The sequence below is a fragment of the Chelonoidis abingdonii genome, chromosome 19 (genome assembly GCF_003597395.2).
Source record: "Chelonoidis abingdonii isolate Lonesome George chromosome 19, CheloAbing_2.0, whole genome shotgun sequence".
Classification (NCBI taxonomy): Eukaryota; Metazoa; Chordata; order Testudines; family Testudinidae; genus Chelonoidis; species Chelonoidis abingdonii.
The window spans coordinates 32,530,557-32,553,836 of NC_133787.1; the positions used below are offsets into that span (position 1 = coordinate 32,530,557).

Consider the following 23,280-nt stretch of genomic DNA (forward strand, 5'->3'; position numbering starts at 1 on the left):
ATGTTCTCCAAATGGAGAAGGTGGCGGCATGATGACTGCCTTGAACTGTGCAGTGTGAAGGTAGACCTGTGGGAAGACTGCGAGTAAGGACAAAAGGAGCAATATTCACAAGCAAGCAAGAGCTGTCATAGGTAATGAAAGCTACATTTTACATAAAATAAGCATGTAAATATTTTCATTGCTTAATCAGCTATTAGGAGGTGATTTAAACATATGGGAACAAAGAAGTCTCTGACTTCCGAGGTAATCTCACATGAAGTTGTATAATATTCAGTTGTACAAGGAGTCTTATCGTTCATGTTATATATAGTCCCTTGGTTTGCTCTGCAATCACATGCTTTATATTGAAATAATTCTTTGACAGGAGGATTTCAAAATGAACAACACTGGAATCAGATAAGAACCTAATCTTGAAACAAAAGCAGTGAAGTTAACTCTTTATTTAAAAAAAAAAAAGTCCCTAACCCCACTTACTCACCATTACATGATTTGAGCGATGTTACAACCCTTGTTTGTGAAGACAGCCATTCCTCATTCAGAGAGGTGCCCTTTAGCTTACTTTTCAACAGTCTGTTCAAAAAATAAAGCGCAGAGCTGTGCACTGATCATTTCCTGCTAATTCTTAGAATGGCACAAACTTGTATTCCAAGTGATCAGCTCTTTTTTTTATTAGCTCCTAAAAAACAGGATCACAGTAGCAGGTGGAGGTTTTTTACTCTTTCCTTCAGCATTGTCATATGGGCAAGGATCCCTATCTAATATCCAAAGTTTCTCAGAATCCCTGGGATCAGACAATACCCCCCTGCTGAACTGATCTCTTGTTCAATCATGAGCCAAAAGGCAAATGAATTAGTTCTGTCTATGAAAGGAATAGAGATAAAGAGTTAAGTGTGGAGCGAGAGGGAAAGAATTATAGTATTATATGTGCTAAGGATTAAAGAACAGCTATTGTAAATTGACAGACTATCAGCCACCAGCAGCTGGCTGGAGGCGCACTTTGGCCTATAAATAACAGGAAAGAGCTGTTTGCAGCCCAGTCAGAGAGAGAACCACAGGAGCAGCACCAACTGTGCAGAGGATATACAGGTTGTGTAAGTGCAGCAGACATGGATGTGATCTTTGGTAGAAATAAAGAGGAGCACCCAGAGCCCATAAAAGCAGAGGTGAACGGTAAGGAAAATCTGTTCCAAACTGGGTGGGTACTTTAGTGTTTTCAAATGAGTTAATAATCTAGCACTTGTTTCCCCAAGACAACGCTGAAAGGGGGAATTGCTGGGTCTAATGAAAAGGAGAATATGAGAGAGAGGTGAATGGCTGTTTAGAAGATTGAGATCAGATCTTATTTCTCCTCTCGAATTGCAGGCCTTTTCTCACTTTAAGGACATATTTGGGTGTACATTTCCGGGTGTACGTTTCCTGCAAGTAAGTTTGAAAAGGAGTCACTGAAACTCGTGGTTGCCAGCAAAGTCAGGTAGATTCAAATCTGGTGCAACCCCCATTCCCGTCCCCCGCCCCCGCCTTTCTCTTTGTCCTTTCAGTTTCTCCCTCTTTCCCTAGTCAGTCACTAGCCTCTAGTCACTTTCTTCATGTTCAGTTCAGAGGAGTGGCTGACATTGTCATTTTCACTTCCTGGAGACAGAGAGAGGGACTGTAACTCTTTGTAGAGCTGTTTCTGAAGACAAATAGAAAGGCAGACATAACTAATGCCCAGTGGCTTTATTACAAAGAGGGCAGAACAAGACAGAGAAAAAGGAACGGTTCTGCTGAGTCAGGGTAATTTAAAGTCATGTGATTTGAGATGGTGATTTAACGAAAATCAATATTTTTAATGCATTTTGAGTGAAGTCATTTCAGTAGATACTGTGTCTATGGTTAGTATTTTTGCCTTGATTTGATTGCCACATTTTATCTCATTCTAAAGAGTTTTGTGATGCAGCAAGGTGAATGAGTTTATAAAAAGTGTTTGTTGTTGGAACAGCAAGTAGGCAAAAATGGCATCTTCTTAATCAACAGATCTGCCCCAGTATGAATTCAGAGTAACATCTGCTGATGTTAGAGACAAAAACAAGACTGTATTGCTATTCACTCCTATAATCGTGGCTAACACAAATAAGGGGTGAACTGGATTCTGGATTCTGTGTATTCTGGCTTGCAATCCTCAACCAGAATTGCTTAAAACCTCAACTGCAAAATCTTTATTGATAGAGATGCAGTGCCTCAGAGGACCCAGCTTGACTCTCAGATTCCAGGTTTAGGTCATGGTGCAGAGACAATATACACAATCCCACAATGCCAATTTTCAAAGTCACTTTTCAGAATGGAAGACACTTAAAACAGATGATGGTCCAGTTACTTATTGATTGTGGAAACAAAGAGAATCTTTAAACATTCAATATTTTTTCAGTCAGCTACGCACACCTCCCCTTTGTGTATTTTTCAGTGGCTTGTATTATCACTCACTCTATGTACTGATCTCAGTCTCCATCTATGAGGCCTTTATTTGGCTTTCCTTGTTTCTAGGACCTTCACTGGTAACTCACTGTGCTATCCTGTCTAATAACATGCTCATTTAACATGACTTCATCACTGTAATATCTGATCACTTTCCAAACATTTATGGATTCATCTTCACATCCCTCAGGGGACATAGGAAAATATTATTTATCTCCGCTTTGCAGATGGAGGGAAAAAGTCTCACTAGGGTCCAGATCCTTAGAGGTACTTTAGGCATTACTCTGCTCAGCATTGCAATGTTTGACCTCGAGGTGTCCTGCTGCTCAGTGGACTCTTCAGCTGTGAGTTAGGCTCCATCCCTCCCAGTATAATGCATGAGAAAAGTTTCGTGTACAGAAGGGATTTTCAGAAGCTGGACGGCTGAGCAGGAAGCTGCCTAAACTAACATGGAGGGATATGCTGAGGTGAGGGGCAGAGAAGAGAGGGACCTAGGCATCTAAGTGGATGACCTCTGCTTGGGAGCCTCAGCCATGAATCCTCTCCTGGAGCTAGGGCCCAAGACAGGTCACCTGCTTATGTAGCCCATGCACTAGCAGTTGAAATAGTGGTTGTCTGTCTCACTTATATTTCCCAGTGCCCCGGGCTGCCGTTTGTGCAGATGCTTTGCTGCACCTCCATGCATCTGTGGCTTCCTTCTGCTGCAGGGGGCTGGTAGGAAACAGATGTTAGATTAGAGTGACCAGATGTCCCGATTTTATAGGAACAGTCCCGATTTTTTGAGCTTTTTTCTTATATAGGCACCTATTACCCCCACCCCCACCCCTGTCTCGATTTTTCACACTTGCTATCTGGTCACCCTATGTTAGGTGTACTCCAGACTTGCCTACTTGACTGGCCTCTGCTGGCAAGATAGGCATTCCCCTGCCTTGTTTGAGAATCCTGCTTCAGGGCATTGGCTTGAGCTAGGGCTGCAAGCAGCTCATTACCTGTGAAGTGGCTTCAGTGCATAGGCAGCTAAGCAAATGCTGACTGGTGGAAATTTAAACACCTACAGGGCTAGGCAGCAGCTGAGCAGCAGATCTGAAAATGTAAGTGGTGCCAAAAGGGTGGACTTAGGTGCCTCAGGAGCCAGATAGGATACATCTACACTGGCGAGTGGGGGAAGCCCACAGCAGCGAGTTGCTGACTTGGACTTGCTCTAGGGGGCTAAAAATAGCAGTGTAGTCATTCCCACTCAGGGGTGGGTCTCAGAGCCTGGGCTCCAGCCTGAGCGGGAACACCTACACTGATTTTTAGCCCTATGGCGCAAGCCCCATGAATCTGAGTTAGTTGACCCAGGCTCTAAGACTTGCTGTCGTGGGTTTATTTTACAGTGTAGCTGTATCTATAGGTAGCTAGGTCCAGATCCTGAAAGGTACTTAGGTGCCTATTTGCATCTTGAGGTACTGAAATGTCTTTAAAATGTGGCCCTGGGTGACGTGTACAAGGTCATGCAGGAAGTTTGTGGCAGTTAGAAATTGAGCCAGGTCTTCTAAAGCTCTATCCAATACCTTAACCACAAAACCATCCTTGCTCCATAATATATACCACTGAAAGAGGTTTGTCTTTGTTGTTTGACTCTCCAGATATCTTTAGAGTATTTTTAATCTGATGTGAGAACATGCTTTAATTAGGTCTCTCTTTTAACTTGAGTCTAGATATTATTTGAATTGCAAAGTTCCCATTTCTTATGTGAAATATCTGAGGGCAGAGGATAGCTTTACCAAGGCCAAATTGTCTGTGGATGGACAAGGCCCCAAATGCTGCAGAAATACTAATTTGTTTTGCTGCATGGTAGGGAAGGCAGGTTAGCCTGATCCTCAGTGTTGTGGCAGAAATGAGGGTTGGCTGGGTCATGGCCAGTGGACCAAGTTCCCCCATGTAGGGTTGTTGGGAGAACTACAAAGGGCCACAGTCACCTATACTGTCTTTGGAGACTGCATAACCTGAGGTGTTCTGTTATGCTAATAAGAACATTAGATAAATATTCCTATTGTCAGATATTTATACTGGACTACCTCAACTAAATATACTGATGAGCAAAAATTTTGTACTGTATGTAACTTGAATGGCTGGATCTCTTTCCATATATCATTTCTTGAGTACTCCTACTCCTTCTGAACATTTTTCATCACTCTGTTGCTTTATCATCTTCCCTTTCCCCATTTATCTTTTACAGCCCTCTTCCCCTTTTGGATAATTCTGTGTATCTAGGGCCAAATCTTGCTCACCTTACTCCAAAAAGTAGATCTGTTGACTCCACTGGGACTACTTGTGTGAATAAGGCCAATGGAGTTTGTCCTCTGAAGTTTTTATAGCCTGTAAATATTTTAATTATCAATTCATCTGGGATGTTGTCAATACCTGTAGCCTTTCTGTTCTTGAGTGATTTCACAGCTGTCTCCGCTTCACGCAGTATTGGAAAGTCATCCTCCTCTGAATCTGGGCTGTCTAAGACACTAGCATCTCCATTTGTCTGGTGGTTGTATAGACCAGAGCAGTAGTGTGTCCACCTATTGATGTCCCTTTCTTCTGTAAGACCGTTCCCTTCTTTGTCTTGATTGATGAAATTTGGAGGACAAATAGTAATAGATGTAATCACCAAGATCTGCAGTAAGATCTGGCAGACCAGTAAGTGGCCCTCCACGTGGACAGAGTCACTGATCATCCCTCTACCAAAAAAAGGCCACCTGCAACTGTGTCAAAATTAACAGACCATAAGCTTAATTAGCCATCCTAGCAAAGTGATGTTGAAAGTCATATTGAACAGATTGAAGCCACAAGCGGACAACATCATCGCTGAAGAACAGGCTGAATTTCATGCTGGAAGAAGTACCACAGAACAGATTTTTCAACCTTCATGTTCTATATGAGAAGTCCTTACAACATCAGTAGGACATCTACCACGTCTTTGACTTCCAAAAGGCATTTGACAGAGTATGGCATGAAGCTCTCTGGGCAGCCATGAAGATGTACAATGTTGGTCATAAGCTTATTCTTACCATTAAACAACTATATGCCAAGGCCAGCAGTGCAGTTCTCATCAAAGGCACAATAGGAGGGTGGTTTCGCACCACTGTTGGAGTCTGGCATGGCTGCCTTCTTTCGCCCGCACTGTTCAACATTTACTTGGAGCACATAATGACTGATGCCCTAGAAGATCACAGAGGCACAGTCAGCACTGGGGGGGCGAACAATATCAAACTTCGGTTCGCTGATGACATTGATGGCCTGATAGGCAGCGAAGATGAACTTGCCAACCTTGTTAAACGATTGGATGAAACCTCTGCAAAATACAGCAGAGAAAACCAAGCTGATGACAAACGTGACAGGATTAGCTCACATCACTGTTAGTGGACAAGAACTGGAGACAGTGAAACATTTCAAATATTTGGGGTAAATCATCACTGATAAAGGATCCAAAGCAGAAATTCTGGCAAGAATTGCACAAACAGCAGCAGTAGTGGCAAAGCTAAAGCCAGTTTGGAGGAATAGAGGAATAAGAACATCTCCCTGGAATCCAAACTGAAACTGCTGCAAGCATTGGTCATCTCCATTTTTCTGTATGCGTGCAAGACATGGACCCTTATGGCAGAACTTGAATGGAAAATACAGGTAGTAGAGATGAGAGACCCAGGATTTTACGGAAGTATCTCCTACTTCGACCATGTCGCTAATGAAGAGGTCTGCAACATTGTCACCCAATGCGCTGGGTCATCTGAAGACCTCCTGACGTCCATGAAGAAGCACAAGCTGAAATGGTACAGCCATGTAACAAGATCATCTGGCCTATCCAAGATCATCTTCCAAGGGACAGTACAGGGGAAGAGAAGAAGAAGTAGACAGAAGAAGAGATGGACTGACAACATAAGTGTGGACAGGAATGGACTTCCCAGAGACTCAAGCACTGACACACAATCATCAGGGGTGGAGACAATTGGTTGGTTGCTCATCTATGATGGTGCCTCAACAACCAATGCAGTTATGGAGGTAGTGGTGGTGGTGATATATTTTAATTAGGATACTAGCTGTTGTCACCAAGAGAATGAAAATAATACATACAAGATCAGTGTTAGAAATAGTTTTCTTCACTGTGTGCAAAGTAACAGTTCTATTGTATACAGTACTGTGTACATACCGTAACAATGTCTTCCTGCTGAGCCCCACTTAATGAAGAATGAAAGCAATCCCACCATGTGGTGGTAGAGACCTACTTAATTTAACTGATAACATCTTCTGTGTCTGCCTAGTCCCTTGCCCCATGCCTTGGGAAACTCTGCAGTAACGCATCTTATGTACTCTTCGTATGGGGGAGCAGGGAAGGTATTTAAAGTGTTCCCTCCCTCTAGACATGTATCCTTTTTGGGGGGAGTGAGGTGGAAGGTGAGAGAGAGTGAATTCTTGTAGTTTTTTCCCATCAAGTTCTGTTATATGTCTAACAAGAAATAAAGCTTTTGCAATCTGAAAAAAATATATTAAATGTACATTATTTATCTACTCTCAGCCCTCTAGTGGCAATACTGAAGAGAGCCACTTTCTTCATATGGCTCCCGCTTACAGACTAAAGAGAGGTACATGAGAAGACTAGAATAATAAAAACATATACCCCCCCACCCATACTTCAGCGATGGGTTCTTACATGTGCCAACACAAAAGCAGATAATAGCCACTGAGTTTTTATGCTGTCTGTCAGCCTAGACTCTTCTGTAGCTCTTGTTAGAACAGTCAAATGTGCATCTATCTTCCTCCATTCCCTCCCCTGCACAGAATTTCAAACCTAATACCATATGAAGGTGTGTATGTTTGTACTGTGCCTAGCACACTGGGACCCTGGTCCAGGACTGGACCGATTATAATACAAATAGTAGTACTGTGTATACAGAATTAGTTAAATAAATGTTCTTGGAATGTATTAAAGGCGAGCCTGATAAAATCGCCTTTTATTAAGGTTGCCTGACTTTTTCTATTATACTACCCTGTTTTCAGTTGCTTAGAACTTTGCCTAACTGAAATTTTTCCATGCCAGGTGTCTGCCTCAGGCTGAATGTTTTGAAAAATGTCAGCCAGAATTGTTCAGCCCGTTTTGAGAACCAGGCTGGCAGGACAAGACGACGTTCTGCGTATTTTCAAAAATGCTGGTGATTTTTTTTTAATGGTATTAGGCCTGTCCTGCTCCCTGTCTCCATGCTTTGGAGCAAGGACTTGAAATTTAAGAGGGGGTTGGCCTTTGTGTCAGGGATGTGCCTTTTGCTATCCCTGTGAAAATCCACTCAAATTTGGTCAAGTTATAAGCCTCTGAAAAATCTGAGTACACACATGCTCAGTAAAGACTTGAATTTTAGCATTCAGATTCCCTGAAGATTCCATCTACTCTGAGCAGGTTCCAGTTTGGGCTGAGCAGGACTGTCCCTGTAGTTGCAGTTCTGGGCCGCCGTGAGCTGTGCTAGGTCCAGATCCAAGCACCAGAACTGAAAGTAGGTTGATTGAGAGCCCAGGAGAGTCAATGCCCCCTGCTGGGCTGAGGCAGCACGGAACAGAAAATTACAGGATTCAAACGCAGACCTGGGAGAGGAGAATAGGTGGGGAGAAAGGGCAGGGAGGCTGGCTGGTGGTGGGATGAGTAGAGGGGAACTGGGAGTCGAGGTGGGGCAGGAAAAGATTGGGACTAGCTAAGCCACGAGATTGGAACTGAGGCGGAGATGGGGATGTAGACTATGGGGGACTTGAATGGGTGGGGGAAGGAGAGAGGGACTGGGAATCAGGGGGAGGGGGCTGAGAGTCAATCATGGAGGGAGAGTGAAATCAGATGAGGAGCCGGGAGGAGACTGGGACTGGCTGGCACAGAGATGAGAACTGAGAATGAGTGGGGCAGGAGGAAAGAGATCAGAGGGGAGGGAAAACAGATTGGACGAGGAGCTGGGGCAAAGGAGAACTGGGACTGGCTAGGCAAAGAGATTGGGACAAGGAGCTGGGGGGGGTTACACTGACACTGGACAAAGATCCCAGGAGGATGAATGGGAGTAAGTGGGGATGGAGAATGTGGGGAGGGGCATTACTGGAGGCCAAGGTAGGGAAGAGAGGGATTACTTGAGGAGCCGGGACTGGGAATGTCTGGTTAAAGAGACTAGGACTAGGCGTTGGGGTGAGGGAAGGCTGGGACAGGGATTCCAGAGGGGTGACACTAAGACTTGCTGGGCAAAGAGACTGGAACCTGAAACGAGATGCCTGAGGACTAGTGCTGACTGGAAGTGGGTAGGCAAGGAGAATGGGACAGGGATGATGATCCAGATGTGCAGAAGAGACAGGCTGGAAGGGGTGTTGCAGAAGGAGTCACATTTGGAGAGAACAGGCAGAGGCCTGTGCCTAATAGATAACACTCTCCTCCAGAGCCTGGAATGGAACTCATAACTCCCGAGTCTCACCATTCCTCTGCTGTTAACAAATATCTGTGAAACGCATCATGAAAGTGTTTGTATCATCCCCCTCTAGTGCTGGTCCACAGAGGATAACAATCTACTTGTACTATCAATGACTTTTGAAGTGACTGAGGTCTGAGTGGTGGCTCTAAAGGTTTCATCCCTCATGATGACCGTGAGGGTGTCAAAATATGTCACATGACGGAATAGCTTTACTTTTGGTTTGTTTACAGCCTTCATTTGGACCCCTTGTGAATATGCATTATGATACAGTCTTTATGAGGAAGATAGATATTTATTTGGAAACAGAGCCAAATGGCCCTCAAATACTCTACTAAATTACTTTTGCCCTTCAGATTATTTGGCCCTTGTTGCAGGCCCTTTGAAGGGGAGGAAAACACCCACTCCTTCTTCAAATTAATAAACAAGCAAACTTAAACTTAAAGGGCAATTACTTAAACTTTTACTAAACTAAGTAAAATCATACAATACAAATGATCACATTAAGGTCACAGTTGGAATGAAGCACTTTGACAATGATGTGGAATGGAATCACCAACTGATTATATCAGCAGATGAACACAGCCGGTAATCAAATCATGAAATTAAGACAAGTCAATTCTTTCAAATAGTAAATGCTGGAGGCTTAAGAAAGTGTTGTTTCCTTCTCAGTCCTTGAAGTGCCACTGGCGGCAATTGAGCTGGCCCCAGCTAAACGAGGGAGAACATATGTCCCTCCCCTTTAGAGTGTGTAGGATGAAGGGAGCTGGCTGGTCCCTCACCTTCCCTTTCATTAATTTAAACCCTAGCTCAGGCCGTGTGGATCCTCTTTTTGCTCAGTTCCAGGCTAATTTCCCCACTTTTTGATACATCAAAGATCTGCAACTCTCCATTTCCCTCTTAGTGCAGAGTGGTGCATACAGATACAAACCAACTAACAAAATGGTTTAAGGGAGGACTCACTTAGCACATGGGAAATGATTAATGGCATGTAGTGTTACTTATGCTTTTGCTTACATGTGAACAGTGTGTGTACACACACGCCATACAAGCTTTAAAAGAGTTAGAGAAAAATCAGTAATATTGGCAGGTGTCTCCATGCAAGAACAAAATAGGGTAAGGGGGAAAAAGAGAAAGTTACTTAATAAAAGAAAAAGATTTGTTCTTCAGCTTGCATGGCCTTCAGAGCATCAGCGCAGAACTGCAGGTCAGGGGAACAGATGATATCTCTGGTTGGCACCTCATGCTGAGCAGTGGGCTTCCTCTGTGCTGGTCAGGCTGGCATAGCCAGTAGTGGTCTTGGTCACCTCTTCCTTAGAGCTAGCCTACAGAAAGCAAAGGTATCAGCCTTTGGCAACATTGTGGTGGACTGGGAGGAGCATGCCATTCTCCACATCTACCTGGATCCTTGTGGTGGTGAATTTTAGCTTGTTTGACCTTATGGCGCCTTCCTGGAGCAAATCAGGGGACCACAGATCTAATAACCCAGAAACATGGTCCTCTCCCAGCAGGGCCGGCTCTAGCAATTCGCTGCCCCAAGCACAGCGGCACGCCGCGGGGGGCGCTCTGCCGCTCGCCGGTCCCACGGCTCCGGTGGACCTCCCGCAGACGTTTCTGCGGACGGTCAGCTGGTCCCACGGCTCTGGTGGAGCTGCTGCAGGCGTGTCTGTGGATGCTCCACCAGAGCCATGGGACCAGCGGACCGTCCGCAGCCACGTCTGCGGGAGGTCCACCGGAGCTGCCTGCCACCCTCCCAGCAACCAGCAGAGGGCCCCCCGCAGCGTGCCACCCCAAGCACGCGCTTGGCGCGCTATGACATGGAGCCGGCCCTGTCTCCCAGTCACTATGAGCAAGCTTGGCTCTTGGTCAGTTTGGAAAGTCTCTCCTTTCACTGGACATTTTCTTCTAATAACCAGCGTTAGACTAGACCACAAGCGTAGGCTATTCCAAAAATGTGATAAGCAGGAGATTGCTTCATGGAAGTATCCCAGGCCGCTCTGCTCCCCTGGAAGGGGTAACAGTTAGGAGTGCACATGGCCCTGAATTTACTAGGGCCTTAACAGATTCTTATACGTGGCTTATGCCCTAGTGGTGACTGCCATTGCCTTTCACCCACTCATATTCCCACTCAGCCTTTCTTAAAATACTCCCAGAGGTCCCTTTTCAACCGCCCTTTGCACCAGCAAAAAATTAGGGAACCAGTTGTTCATGGCTTAATTAGGTGAAGGGTCATCTTCCTCTTTGCATCAAGGCTGAGAGACAGAGTGGCCTTAGAGCCTGTTAATAACAAATCCTACTTAAACGACAAAGAATTAAAATTTATACCTACTAAAGAAAATTAAAGCTTTTACACACCAGGCTTCACTCAAATGGACCAATATCCCTCACAAATTACATGGCCTTTTATTATTTTTCCCACAGGACCCCAGCCTCACTCTGTACTCAGGATGGACCTGTTCTGGGGCAGAGCAGGGCTATACAGTGAAGGAGACGGTTCTCTGTAGGACCCGTGCTTCACTTGTTGCAGAAGTTGGAAGGTGTGTAGCAAAGGAGGCAGGGGATTGCAGGAAGAGAAAGGATGGGCTCCTGGTTAAGGCAGTTGAATGAGTTCCTGTGTGATGCTAGACGAGTCAGTTAAACCAAACTTTTCACAAGTGTCCAGTAACTGTGTGTTCCTCATTTTCTGGGTATCTGTCTTGAGCATCTGATTTGCAGAAATGGTGAGCACTCTCAGCTGCAGTTGAAGTCAATGGGAGCTGTGCTTTTAACATGAAGTTCTATATAATACTAAGTACTCTGAAAATCAGGTCATAGGTATCTTAAATTGGGCACCCAAAATTGGTGGATAGTTTTGACCTTAATTTTGGTGCCTCAGTTTCCCATCTGTAAAATCGGGACAATAATAGCTCCTCATCTTAAAGGAGTGTTGTGAAAATACGTTAATTGATGTTTATAAAGCAGTCAGATACTAGAGCAATACATTTCACAAAAGAGCCTATGAGGCAATGAATAATTAGAGCTGACTAGAGGATGGCCATTTAGTTTCAAGACAGGTTTCAAGGTTTCACAATTTGTTTTCATTCTGCATTGGAACAAAACCAGAACCTTTCAAGCACTTTCACAAACCAGAACTGTGTTCAAACAGCCATATTTTGGATAGAAAAGATCAGGAATGCTTCTCGGTGGAAGTGACCAGAAAAACCATCCTGGACCTCAAAAATCTTCCTGTTGGAAACTTAGTCAAAATCAGTACATCCCTGCAAAATGTTTCAGCTTTGATGGAACCAGATATTTTGACAAACATTTCATTGAAAGTGTTCTGATCAGCTCTATTAATAATTCTGTCTTCAGAGCAGGGTTTAAACAGTGTGTAGTAGGGTCTCCCATTGAACAATGAGGAAGACACAAAATATTGAAGAGCTTCTCATTAAATGAGTGCCATCTGTTTTGCGCACTGACCGAGGCAGGGATCTTGTGGAAAAAAATAGAATGTGATAAAGTAATTAAAGTCAATAGCACATGCATATGACAAAAGGGAAAACAGGCAAGCTTAATTCTGGCATTTCCTAACTTGTGAGTACTTGACTTTCTTCAAAAAAGCATTATTAAGATTGCAAAGATTTTTTTTTTTTGTGATGAACATGTAGTAACTTAGCTGATTTCTTGTTCCTGATGTGTCATAAATCACCAAATCCCTATATCTTGCATTCAACCCTGGACAGCACTTATGTATTATCAATAAAATATTTATAATCTTTATTTATACTCTCAGAATTGACATTATTAGTGTTCTAAAGCACTACCATCATGACACTTCATTACACTGTGTAATTTTATTAGTGGGATTGTTACTGGAATTCAACCAGCCTTCAGTTTACATTGGCATCTTGGCCACTGAGAGGCATTTGATCTATAAATGACTCCTATAATTTATTTCTGGTAAACCCTGGTTTTTGCTGGTAATAGCAAATTGGGATTAGGTGGATAATTTTAAAATGAAAGTTCAGGAAGAAAATGCTCCTCCCTCATCAATCTCTTATAATTAGTAAATTATGTTCAGATAATTTCATGTTTTCAGGTTTCAGAGTAGCAGCTGTGTTAGTCTGGATCCACAAAAAGAACAGGAGTACTTGTGGCACCTTAGAGACTAACAAATTTATTTCAGCATGAGCTTTCGTGAGCTACAGCTCACTTCACAAAAGCTCATGCTGAAATAAATTTGTTAGTCTCTAAGGTGCCACAAGTACTCCTGTTCTTTTCATGTTTTCAGTTTTGCATATAATTAGGGCCACATAGGCATATTTAAATGGCATGAGCAAATACGTAATTGTAAAATCCTGACTTGCATCATCCCTGTACCTGCTTCCCTTTGGAAATTTGTCCTTTAGTGCACAAGGTCACCTTTGACTTGGAGTGGAAATGAACGGTGTCCTTTTTCTTTACAGGTGAGCTACCAAGCTGGCTGCAGGGGATTCTTCTTCGCAATGGCCCAGGCATGCATACAGTGGGGGAAACCCAATATAACCACTGGTTTGATGGCTTGGCTCTGGTGCACAGTTTTACATTTAAAAATGGTAGGTGGCTGCATTAAAGCACAAGCATCCAAAACAAGTCTTGGTCTCTAAGCAGAAGCAAAAGGTTTTATAACTGTGGGTGGAGTTTGCTTACAATACTCATTCATTGAATTGTTTCAGATGTTTAGTTAAAGGTCCTATTAGACATGTGGTCCTGCAAAACATCGAACTAACAAGGGCCAGTGTAGCTAGTGAACATCAGTTGAAGGGCAGGACAGTCAATGCAGTCTTACAGACACAGCTGCCAATGGTGGTAAGAGAGAATGGGTGGTGTTCTTGCCTGTCTCAGTGCAACTTTCCTTCTCTGAGGTGGAAATGCTGTGCTTATCTCAGAAGAGGAATGTGCAAAGGTGGCTTAAAATCAGCCTTGCATGTTCCCCTGATCCTGAGGTTTCTGTGCTGGATCAGTCTTGCTAAAGGCTGCTGTAAGTTGCATCAGCTGCCATTGGCCCCAAAGAGCCATTCAAGAACCTTAGAATTGCTGGGCCTCAGGAATGCCCAGACATGCCCTTTTCTTGCAGCTACAGCCCTTCTCTGGCTGCAGGGAACAGAGCTGCCTAGGAGCTGCTCAGTGGCACAAGATGATTCCCCTCACACTGGGGTGACCTCCCTGGCTTTAGGTCAGATTTATGCTGGTGGCATGAGACGAACCTGCTCTAATGCAGAGAAGAAGCTGGCTCATAGTAACTAATTTAAATATTTCAAAAAAAGTAAGTCAATTACGTTTTCCTCAAGGATGTTAGCAGCCATTAAAGGGCCAGGTCTTTCGACCCTTCCTGAGGTTGACTTCAATGGAAGCTGAGGTATCTGAGGCTCTCACAGGCTTGTGCTATAGGTACTATGCATAGAACTGTGCAACACAGAATATTTACACTAGGGGTGAAATCCTCGCTCCACTGAAGCCAATGACAAATCTCTCACTGATTTCAATGGGATCAAGATTTCACTCTACGAAAGGATTTCTGGTTGACTAGTCTAGATACCATGGTTTTGAGCAGGTATTAAAGTAAAGGGTTAAGAAATGCAGCTCACAATAGAAGTTGCATTTCCATTTACAATTTCCATTCTGCAGCTGTTTGGAAGCACATAGCAGCTTCTGCCTGCACCACAGCTGAAGATAGCCACGGTGCATCCAGGAGGTATAGAGACTTTGCTACTATGCTTCCATCCAGAGCCCCAGTAACCTGCATGCAGGGCCGGCTCCAGGCACCAGCGGACGAAGCACGTGCCTGGGGTGGCACATGCTAAGGGGCGGTATTCCGTCCATTCTTGGAGCGGCACAGTCCACGACGCTTTTTTTTTTTTTTTTTGCTTGGGGCAGCAAAAATGGTAGAACTGGCCCTTCCTGCACAATTCCAAACTGAATCAGCTAATAATTTCAGGGGGAGGGACAGCTCAGTGGTTTGAGCATTGGCCTGCTAAACCCAGGGTTGTGAGTTCAGTCCTTGAGGGGGCCATTTAGGGATCTGGGGCAAGGCAGGGGGCTGGACTCAATAACCTTTCAGGGTCCCTTCCAGCTCTATGAGATAGATATATCTCCATATATTTAATAGTTCCATCACACAGAGAGGTTTATTTGACATGGGTAAACAGCTTATTTACATTATGGGCTAAACACCCTTCTTAGAATTTGAACCTAGTTATGAGAGCAGCCATGAGTGAAACTAGGCCATTTTGCAATATAGCTTGCAAATCAGGTCTCGGGTATATTTACTGCACTTATATAAACAATACTTACATGACTGTCCAAATCCTACTTGCCACCCTCAGGCAAGGTGCTGGAAATGATCAGAAGCAATATTTCCTCTGTCCATACCAATCTTTTTTTAATCTCAACCCTACCATACAATATGGAAATAGAATATTATTTCATCTGCTTTAGAGCATAAGGAGGGCTGTTTTTCGCTGTGCTTATTGGCTGCACAACATCCAAGCATTGTAGGAGAATTGGGTTCCCTACCCCCATTTGTTTTTTTAGTTTCCATTGCTGTGTTGGGATGAGAGATTCCAGAAACACATTTCCTGTGTGCCTGCCCAGTTCAGTGCCTCTTAAGAACACAGCCATAAACAGAAATGGCCAGACATTGAAACTGCCAGTTTGTTGCATCACCTAATGCAAAGGGAACTGTGTTTGTTCAGACACACAAGCCCATATGCCTGAAGTGGCTTAATCTATACAGGCATGCTTCAGGCCTAGACGAGTGCTGATGTTTTACAAACACCGGAGACTGAAATTTGCCAAGAAAATTGATTTCTGCCACACTTCCCCCATTATGTCTGGAGATACAAACTGTTCTCCTGATGGAGGAACCATGGGCTGGTGATTAAAGCACAGAAATAAGAGTTCAGGGATCTGGGTTCTGTGTGTGACTCTCCCTCAGACTTTTTATGTGATGACTGGCAAGTCACTTCACCTCTCTGTGATAGTTCCTATAGTTCCTATAAAATGAGAATAATAATCCTTCCCTACTTCACAGGCATGCTGTGAGGCGTAATTCATTGTTTGACAGGTGTTCTAATATGTTAATGATGAATATCATAAAAAATGCTCATAAATAGCTGCCAGCAAGTATTCCAGCTCTAGAGAGAAGATTTTAATGAATGTAACAAAGGATTATTCTGGACTAGGGGTGGGTTAGATGACCTAACTTCCTGCTCTGTAATCATCATCAGAGAAATTACAGATTCTTCTTGGGGGCTATTTTAGTGACAGCATCATTGTGAGTTTAAAGGATCTGCCTTTAAAAGCTTAAAAGGTCAAATTTAGTAAAGTGGGACTTTTAAAAAGGAAAAAGTCACATTGTCTTTCATAATTTTAGAACTCCCTCAATGTTTGTTGTAACAATTCCTTAGGAACTTGAAATTTACAATTTATTCTTCCTGCTCCTTCATGTGCACGTGGAGATAAGTTAATATAGGGTTGCTTTCAAGTGCTGGCATTTTTAGTTTAAAACCTTTTTCTCAACACCCCATACACAAAATATTGCCTGAACATTTTGTGAACCAAGGGACGTGGGTAAGTCAAAATTTGGGCTATCAGTGTTGACAGCCTATAATACAAACAATAGGAATAAAGTACAGTGCAGCCCCATTTTCCCCTGAAATTTTTCAGAGACAAAAAACACCTTCTGAAAAATGAGAGGGTGAAAACAATCCATAGTCTGCTTAACTGGAGGCCAACCAGATGAGGTTCTACTGTAATTTCTTTATCTGACCAGGTGTTCTATATTAATTTTCTAAGGAAAATAAATATCTTCTCAGTATGCATGTAATATAAAGATTTTGTTTGCCCTTTGTCAGGCGAAGTTTACTACAGAAGTAAATACCTCCGCAGTGACACATATAATTGCAATATAGAAGCAAACAGAATTGTGGTGTCAGAGTTTGGAACTATGGCTTATCCAGATCCATGCAAAAACCTATTTGCCAAGTAAGCAATGTTTTTCCAACGAGGTTCTGCTTTCTATTTCTCCAACACAACTGCTTTTCTATTCCCCCTGTGCGCATACAAAATAAGCCCCTCTGTTTGTATGTAAGTTTAAAATTGACACGCCATTGGCAATGTCAAGGGACTGATTCCCAGATTCTGTATACATTTTTAAAAATTTAATACTCGTTTGTAGAAATCAAAGGATTCATTGGGACATTGCAAGTAACAACTACAAAGTTAAGTCCTGCCTGTGTGTGCTGGAGTTATTACTTGCAGTGCTCCAATAAATCTGTTGATTTCTTTAAGCACGTATTACAGAAAACTATCAAGCAGTTTATGCCCAAAGTCTTTATTTTAATATGCTGTAATATGATAGGGAATATTTTTGGGAATAAAAATGTATTGTCAGAAGGAGTATTAATCCACCACTTTCTTACCAAAGCCTATTGAAAAAGTTACCAATCTCTATGACCTACCAGCCAGACTTTCAAAATGTGATCTCTAGCTGTATGCAGAAGCATACGCGCGTGCGCACACACACACACACGATAGTGTCTACTCCCTTTCAAGTCAATAGTAGTTTTGCCGTTGACTCCAATAGGAGCAGGATTGACCAGATGTTAGATGAACTGTTTGTGCATGCAAAAGCAGCAGTTGTGTGTGTTCACACTTCCAGATTGGGTTAAGAGTCGCTGAAAATTTGGCCCAAAACATTGTACTGTGTCGCTCTAGGAGCAGCCAGCAGAGATAGTACAAATTAAATAATAAACCCACTTCCAATGATTGTGCTGCATACAGGTCACATCCTGCTCTCCAGTAGAAGGCACAACTTTCAGCTCTATGAGTGGCTCAAGGGGAGGATAACACAGAACAAGTAACAAACAGAGCCATGATGATTTCTGTTCTGTTTGAGAGCTCAAGCAACTATTAAATAGTTGATCTTCTCAAATATTAATGTATTTATATGAAATTTTTAATCCCCACAGGGCATTCTGCTACTTGTCCCACACCATTCCTGAGTTCACAGACAACTGCCTGATCAATATTATGAAAACTGGTGAGGATTATTATGCTACAGGCGAGACTAACTTCATTAGGAAAATTAATCCTCACACTCTGGAGACATTAGAGAAGGTAAAACGTGGTATCCAACATGGATGTTTTATCTGCTAATGAATATAGTATCATGCTGACCTTTACAGCCTATGGTGTGAGGTTAAAGGCGGCCAAATTTGACGTAAGTAAATGTGGAAAGATCAATTTTTTTATCCTATGGTTCCTGTGTCAGAATAGGCCATTTGGGAGCCATGGAGACTGAGGTAGTGGCTGTAGATGCCAACTTATAATGTCAGTTATTTTAACTTACAATATTTTATTCTTCATTTCTTTCAAACTACAAAATCCCCGGTGTCTTAGGGTAAGTATTGGCTTTTGCAGTTTTAACATGTGCATAATCCTACTTGGCTGTAGGCATAATGTCAGGTCTTGTACTTATGGCATCTGATTATTTTGGATTATTCGTTTTGATTAATGGTCCTACGAGCTCGCCCTATTACGCAACAATTTATATAATGTGTAATTAATTCTCTAGGCCAGTTGTATCACAACTTTCTCAGTCATTATATCATCTGAATTTCCTTATGCAAGACATTTCTTTAATTTTCTAAAGAAGTCTAAATGCATTAAGACATGGTTTGTAGTTAATCTTTTCCATTATGAATAACTTCCGAGTCCTTATCCCCTGTTATAGTACTGTTTATCAACTTTCAATAACTTAGAAATCTTTTCGCTCATGAAAGCTGCTGGTTTAACAGCCTTGCTATGTGAGGGTTTGGCAATGGCAATTACCTTTGCTTACAGAAACCTTCTTCCTGTGTGCCTCATCCTGGAGGTGACCTTTAGGATCAAAAGCTCAGCATCCATGACCCATTCAAGCCCAAAATAAGGAAATCATTTAAGCACATGCTTAAGTCTTCCTGAGTTCTATGCTTTTAACTTAAAGACTTGAAAGTTAAGCAAGTTGTTTCCTGAATCGGGAGGCCTTTGTGCTGGGGTTGCCAGTGGGAAGTCTACTAGTGCCAAAGGTGGTGATAGTTTTTGTGATGTAGGCTAAGTAATTTCACATACTCTTTATCAATCCGTATCCTGTCACTTTGTTAGGTTGACTACAATAAATATGTAGCAGTGAACCTGGCGACTTCTCATCCCCATTATGACAGCGCTGGAAATGTTCTCAATATGGGCACCTCTATAGTTGACAAGGGGAAGACAAAATATGTTATTTTTAAGATTCCTTCCTCAGTGCCAGGTAAGAGGTGGCTTCTGCTAGTGTCTCTGAGTTCCTTGTTAGGTGATTGTTGTTGTTGTTGTTTTCTTTTGAGGGTGGAGGGCTGTGCCACAAATGGTCTAGAAACCAGACATGCATCTGACGAAGTGGGTATTCACCCACGAAAGCTCATGCTTCAAAACGTCTGTTAGTCTATAAGGTGCCACAGGATTCTCTGCTGCTTTTACAGATCCAGACTAACACGGCTACTCCTCTGATACTAGAAACCAACTGAATCACTGTTTGTTTTTTAACATCACTGCTTTGTACAAAGACATTTGACATTTCACTAAGGTGACAGGTGATGAGTAACTGCATGTAAATTATATTAGAAAAAGACAGATGGGACTCCTGAACTAGCTGCTCAGCCTGGTTGGGTAGTTGGTATTTGAAAAGATTCATCTTTATCACTTTTGGCTGTTCATATTTCAGTACAGAAGAATGTTGTTGTTTCAGAAGGATTGGTCCCTACTCCTAGCTTGCCATTCTCTGTGTTGTGAGATATGTTAAGGGATGATGCACAGAAAAAAAATGTATCCAGCATGTAGTATTTGGTGTTTGAATTTGTAAAATGTGTCTGTCTTTATAAATATATGTTCAGGGAAAAGGATAGTGGGTGAAAATGCCTATAAAAGTAGGAACAGACAGTGTTTGGTTAGAGCCAGGCATAATACATGAAACTGTATGTAGGTCCCATTCCTCACCAGCTTTGCCATTGCTAGCCCTCACCAAAGCAAAGGCTGTTCATTGGTTTCTTTGCATTTGCATCACAGCTCATACGGTCACTCACCTTTTCTTCTTCACGGTGATCTACTTTCTGCGCATTTCTGTTAAACATAGCAATGGGGCAGGGCCTGGCTGCTAATGTAGCTGTTATCCTATGGCCAACACACCAGAATTGAACTTGGGCCCTCCAGAGGGAAAAGAATGAACGGCTACAATTTAAGAGACATGCATGATAGGGAGGGTTATAATAGACTCACATAATCTGTGGCACAGAGGGTGACCAGAAGCACAAGCTCACCAGGAGGTTACACTAGCATGGGGCCATACAGTCCCTTCTGTACAGCTGTCAGTACTTATGGTACTTAACTTCTGTCCCCCTCCATGCTGGAACTTCAGGGGCATTGGCCTGTGAGTAACTCCCCAGGGGTTGGGAGTAACTACAATGGCTCAGGTCCTCTGCATGGATGGCCCTGGTCTTATCTGTGTGGTTGTTGGCTAACGGGCCAATTCCTCTGCTAATCCTGGAGAAGGGAAGGAACTCGGCCCCTAAGAGGAGACTGCAAAGGAATCTCACTGAGTGGCAAGTATTATTTACGTAATTACAGTTTATCTTTCTAATTTATGCTTAGAGAAAGAAAAGAAGAAATCCTATCTCAAACACCTGGAAGTACTGTGCTCTATCCCTTCCCAGTCTCTCCTTCACCCAAGCTACTATCACAGTTTTGGAGTTACAGAAAATTATATCATCTTCATAGAGCAGCCATTCAAACTGGACATTCTCAAGTTGGCAACTGCCTATTTCAGAGGTGTCAACTGGGCGTCCTGCCTTTCTTTCCATAAAGAAGATAAGGTACCTTTCCTACTACGTCCCAAGCAGTGAGGGAAGCCAGGGCAATAACCATTCCCCCTCTATACTATATTTTCCCTGGCTGCAAAGTTCAGTCATTTCCCATTGGAGGAATGTGTTTGTTTCCCCCTCTCTTCCTATATATATTTTCAGTAGATAGCAGGATCTTTCCTTAAGATTCCTATCCCACCCCACCTAAAATTCGCATAAGTAAATCTCTGGTGTTGAGGCACCTGAGAAAAAGGATAGTATTGAGTACTATTAGAAATATCCCACACAAGCAGAGAGATTCTGCTCATCTGTCATGTAAAGTAACCACGTACTATCACCTCTAATTTAAACAATATACTATATAATAGTATACAAATTTAGGTCAATAGATGTAGACACTTTAGGTGAGATTCCAATCCCCATTCTGGCTCCTTTACATGAGACAAGAGGGCCAGATTGGCATAATGGCACTCTAAAAACCCTGGATTTGGCAGAGGGAGAATTCTCCTAATGCAGAAACAGGAGAAGGCAACTGCAGGCTGTCTTCTGAGAATGCCCCTGGTATGCCAGAGTTGGAACCATGTGTGAGAGGGCATGTTGGACCTCTGCATGTAGCACTGTGGAGATTCCAGTCAGGTGAGACAGGTGACTATAATTTAGACACCTCACAGGGGTCCTCAATTTTTGTGGGGGCCACTTCAGCTCCCAGAGCAGCCCTGCATTGGGAAGGTGTAAAGGTGGGGTGAAAGTTGCTGCCTCACCCCACCTCCAGCCTGCATGCTCTGTGCTGTGTCTCTTACCCAGAATCTCGCCTCTTAATGGCACAACCTGAGTACTCCAAATACATCATTATAAACCAGGGGTCGGCAACCTTTCAGAAGTGCTGTGCCGAATCTTCATTTATTCACTCTAATTTAAGGATTTGTTTGCTAGTCATACATTTTTAATATTTTTAGAAGGCCTCTTTCTATGTCTATAATATATAATTAAACTATTGTTGAATGTAAAGTAAATAAGGTTTTTAAAATGTTTAAGAAGCTTCATTTAAAGTTAAATTAAAATGCAGAGCCCCCACAGACCGGTGGTCAGGACCTGGACAGTGTGAGTGCCACTGAAAATCAGCTCAAGTGCTGCCTTCGGCACGCGTGCCATAGGTTGCCTACCCCTGTTATAAACAAAGCAAATGTACCATCATCGAGTTGGAAACACTGGTTTGCAATGAAATAACTTTCTTTTTTTTTTTAAAAAAGTATTTGCTGCTTATTAAACATTTGCGTGTTTGACATCTTTCAGACTTGGATTCACCTCATAGACAAAAAGACCAAAAAGGATATATCCACCAAGATTTATACAGATGCCATGGTCCTTTTTCACCATGTGAATGCTTATGAGGAGGACGGCCATGTTGTTGTTGATGTAATTTCCTATTCAGACAATAGCCTATATCAAATGTTCTATTTAAAAAACCTGAATGAAGACTTGGAGGAAAACACCAAACTCACTTCCATACCAGCCTGCAAGCGATTTGTGGTTCCTCTGTGGTTTGACAAGGTAACATTTAATCTATTGTATTTAAGCAGTAATTTTGAATAACTCACTAAATGAAAAAGTGTATGTAGCATTGGTTTGCCAGGCCACTTCCGAATTCCCCATTTTTTTAAAATGATATCCACAAAATTTGGGGGGGTATGTAATTTTGTTTGTGTGCGCAGGGTGATTTATATTTGCACAGGCACTGGGCAGTTACTGGGGGCCAGCTTCTGAGTCCTTTGTTCATGGAGAAAGGTCCTATTCAACTTAACTAGTCTCTTCAAAGTCAATGGAACAGTTTGTGGGGCAAGATGCTACCCCACATGAATAAATGTATCAATATGGCTCTTGATTGGCAGGTACAAGCACGGATTTTTGCACATACAATCTGATGCACATTAGTGGAAGCCTGTAAAAAATCCTCCCTCACCCCACCCTCACAACTTACCCACCAACCCCTCCCTGAAAAAAAAACCCTTAGCTGCTTTTCAATAGTAATTTTATAAAGATGATGGGATTTTTATTTCAATGAGAGTTTTACTAAAGCAGGGGAAAGAATCAAACCTTTCTGTAGTTTTGAAACAGCTTAACTGTTTTACATCACTGTTTTGTAGGGAAAACTCATTTACTGCTCAGCAACTTGCCAGGCAAGTTTCAGCCTGATTCTGTTTGGAATGGCTGATACTGTCTGCCTTGTTACGCCCTGGAAACTGGATCTTGTTAATGCCATGAAAACAGTCCTTTAGCAATGCAGGAAGATACATTTGATGCATGGAGAAGAGGTCCATAAATTGCTAATAGCCAAGATGGTCAAGGATAAAACCCCATGCTTTGGGTGTTCCTAACCTCCCACTGCCAGAACCTGGGAAGCACGACAGGGGATGAATAACTTGAAATTGCCCTGTTCTGTTAATTTTCTCTGAAGCACGTGGCACCGGCCACTGTCA

At 42.7% G+C, this 23,280-nt stretch overlaps 1 protein-coding gene across 1 annotated transcript in view; it reads left to right on the top strand.

Annotated features, from left to right (window-relative positions):
- The first annotated feature begins 1,106 nt into the window (after positions 1-1,106).
- The window catches only part of BCO1 (beta-carotene oxygenase 1), a 31,267-nt gene continuing 9,093 nt past the window's right edge, over positions 1,107-23,280 (top strand). Inside the window, exons 1-7 of the mRNA XM_032770610.1 lie at positions 1,107-1,170; positions 13,355-13,483; positions 16,784-16,913; positions 17,900-18,047; positions 19,074-19,221; positions 20,595-20,815; positions 22,097-22,354. Of these exons, the coding sequence (XP_032626501.1) occupies positions 1,107-1,170; positions 13,355-13,483; positions 16,784-16,913; positions 17,900-18,047; positions 19,074-19,221; positions 20,595-20,815; positions 22,097-22,354 (1,098 nt within the window). The remainder of the gene's footprint in view (positions 1,171-13,354; positions 13,484-16,783; positions 16,914-17,899; positions 18,048-19,073; positions 19,222-20,594; positions 20,816-22,096; positions 22,355-23,280) is intronic.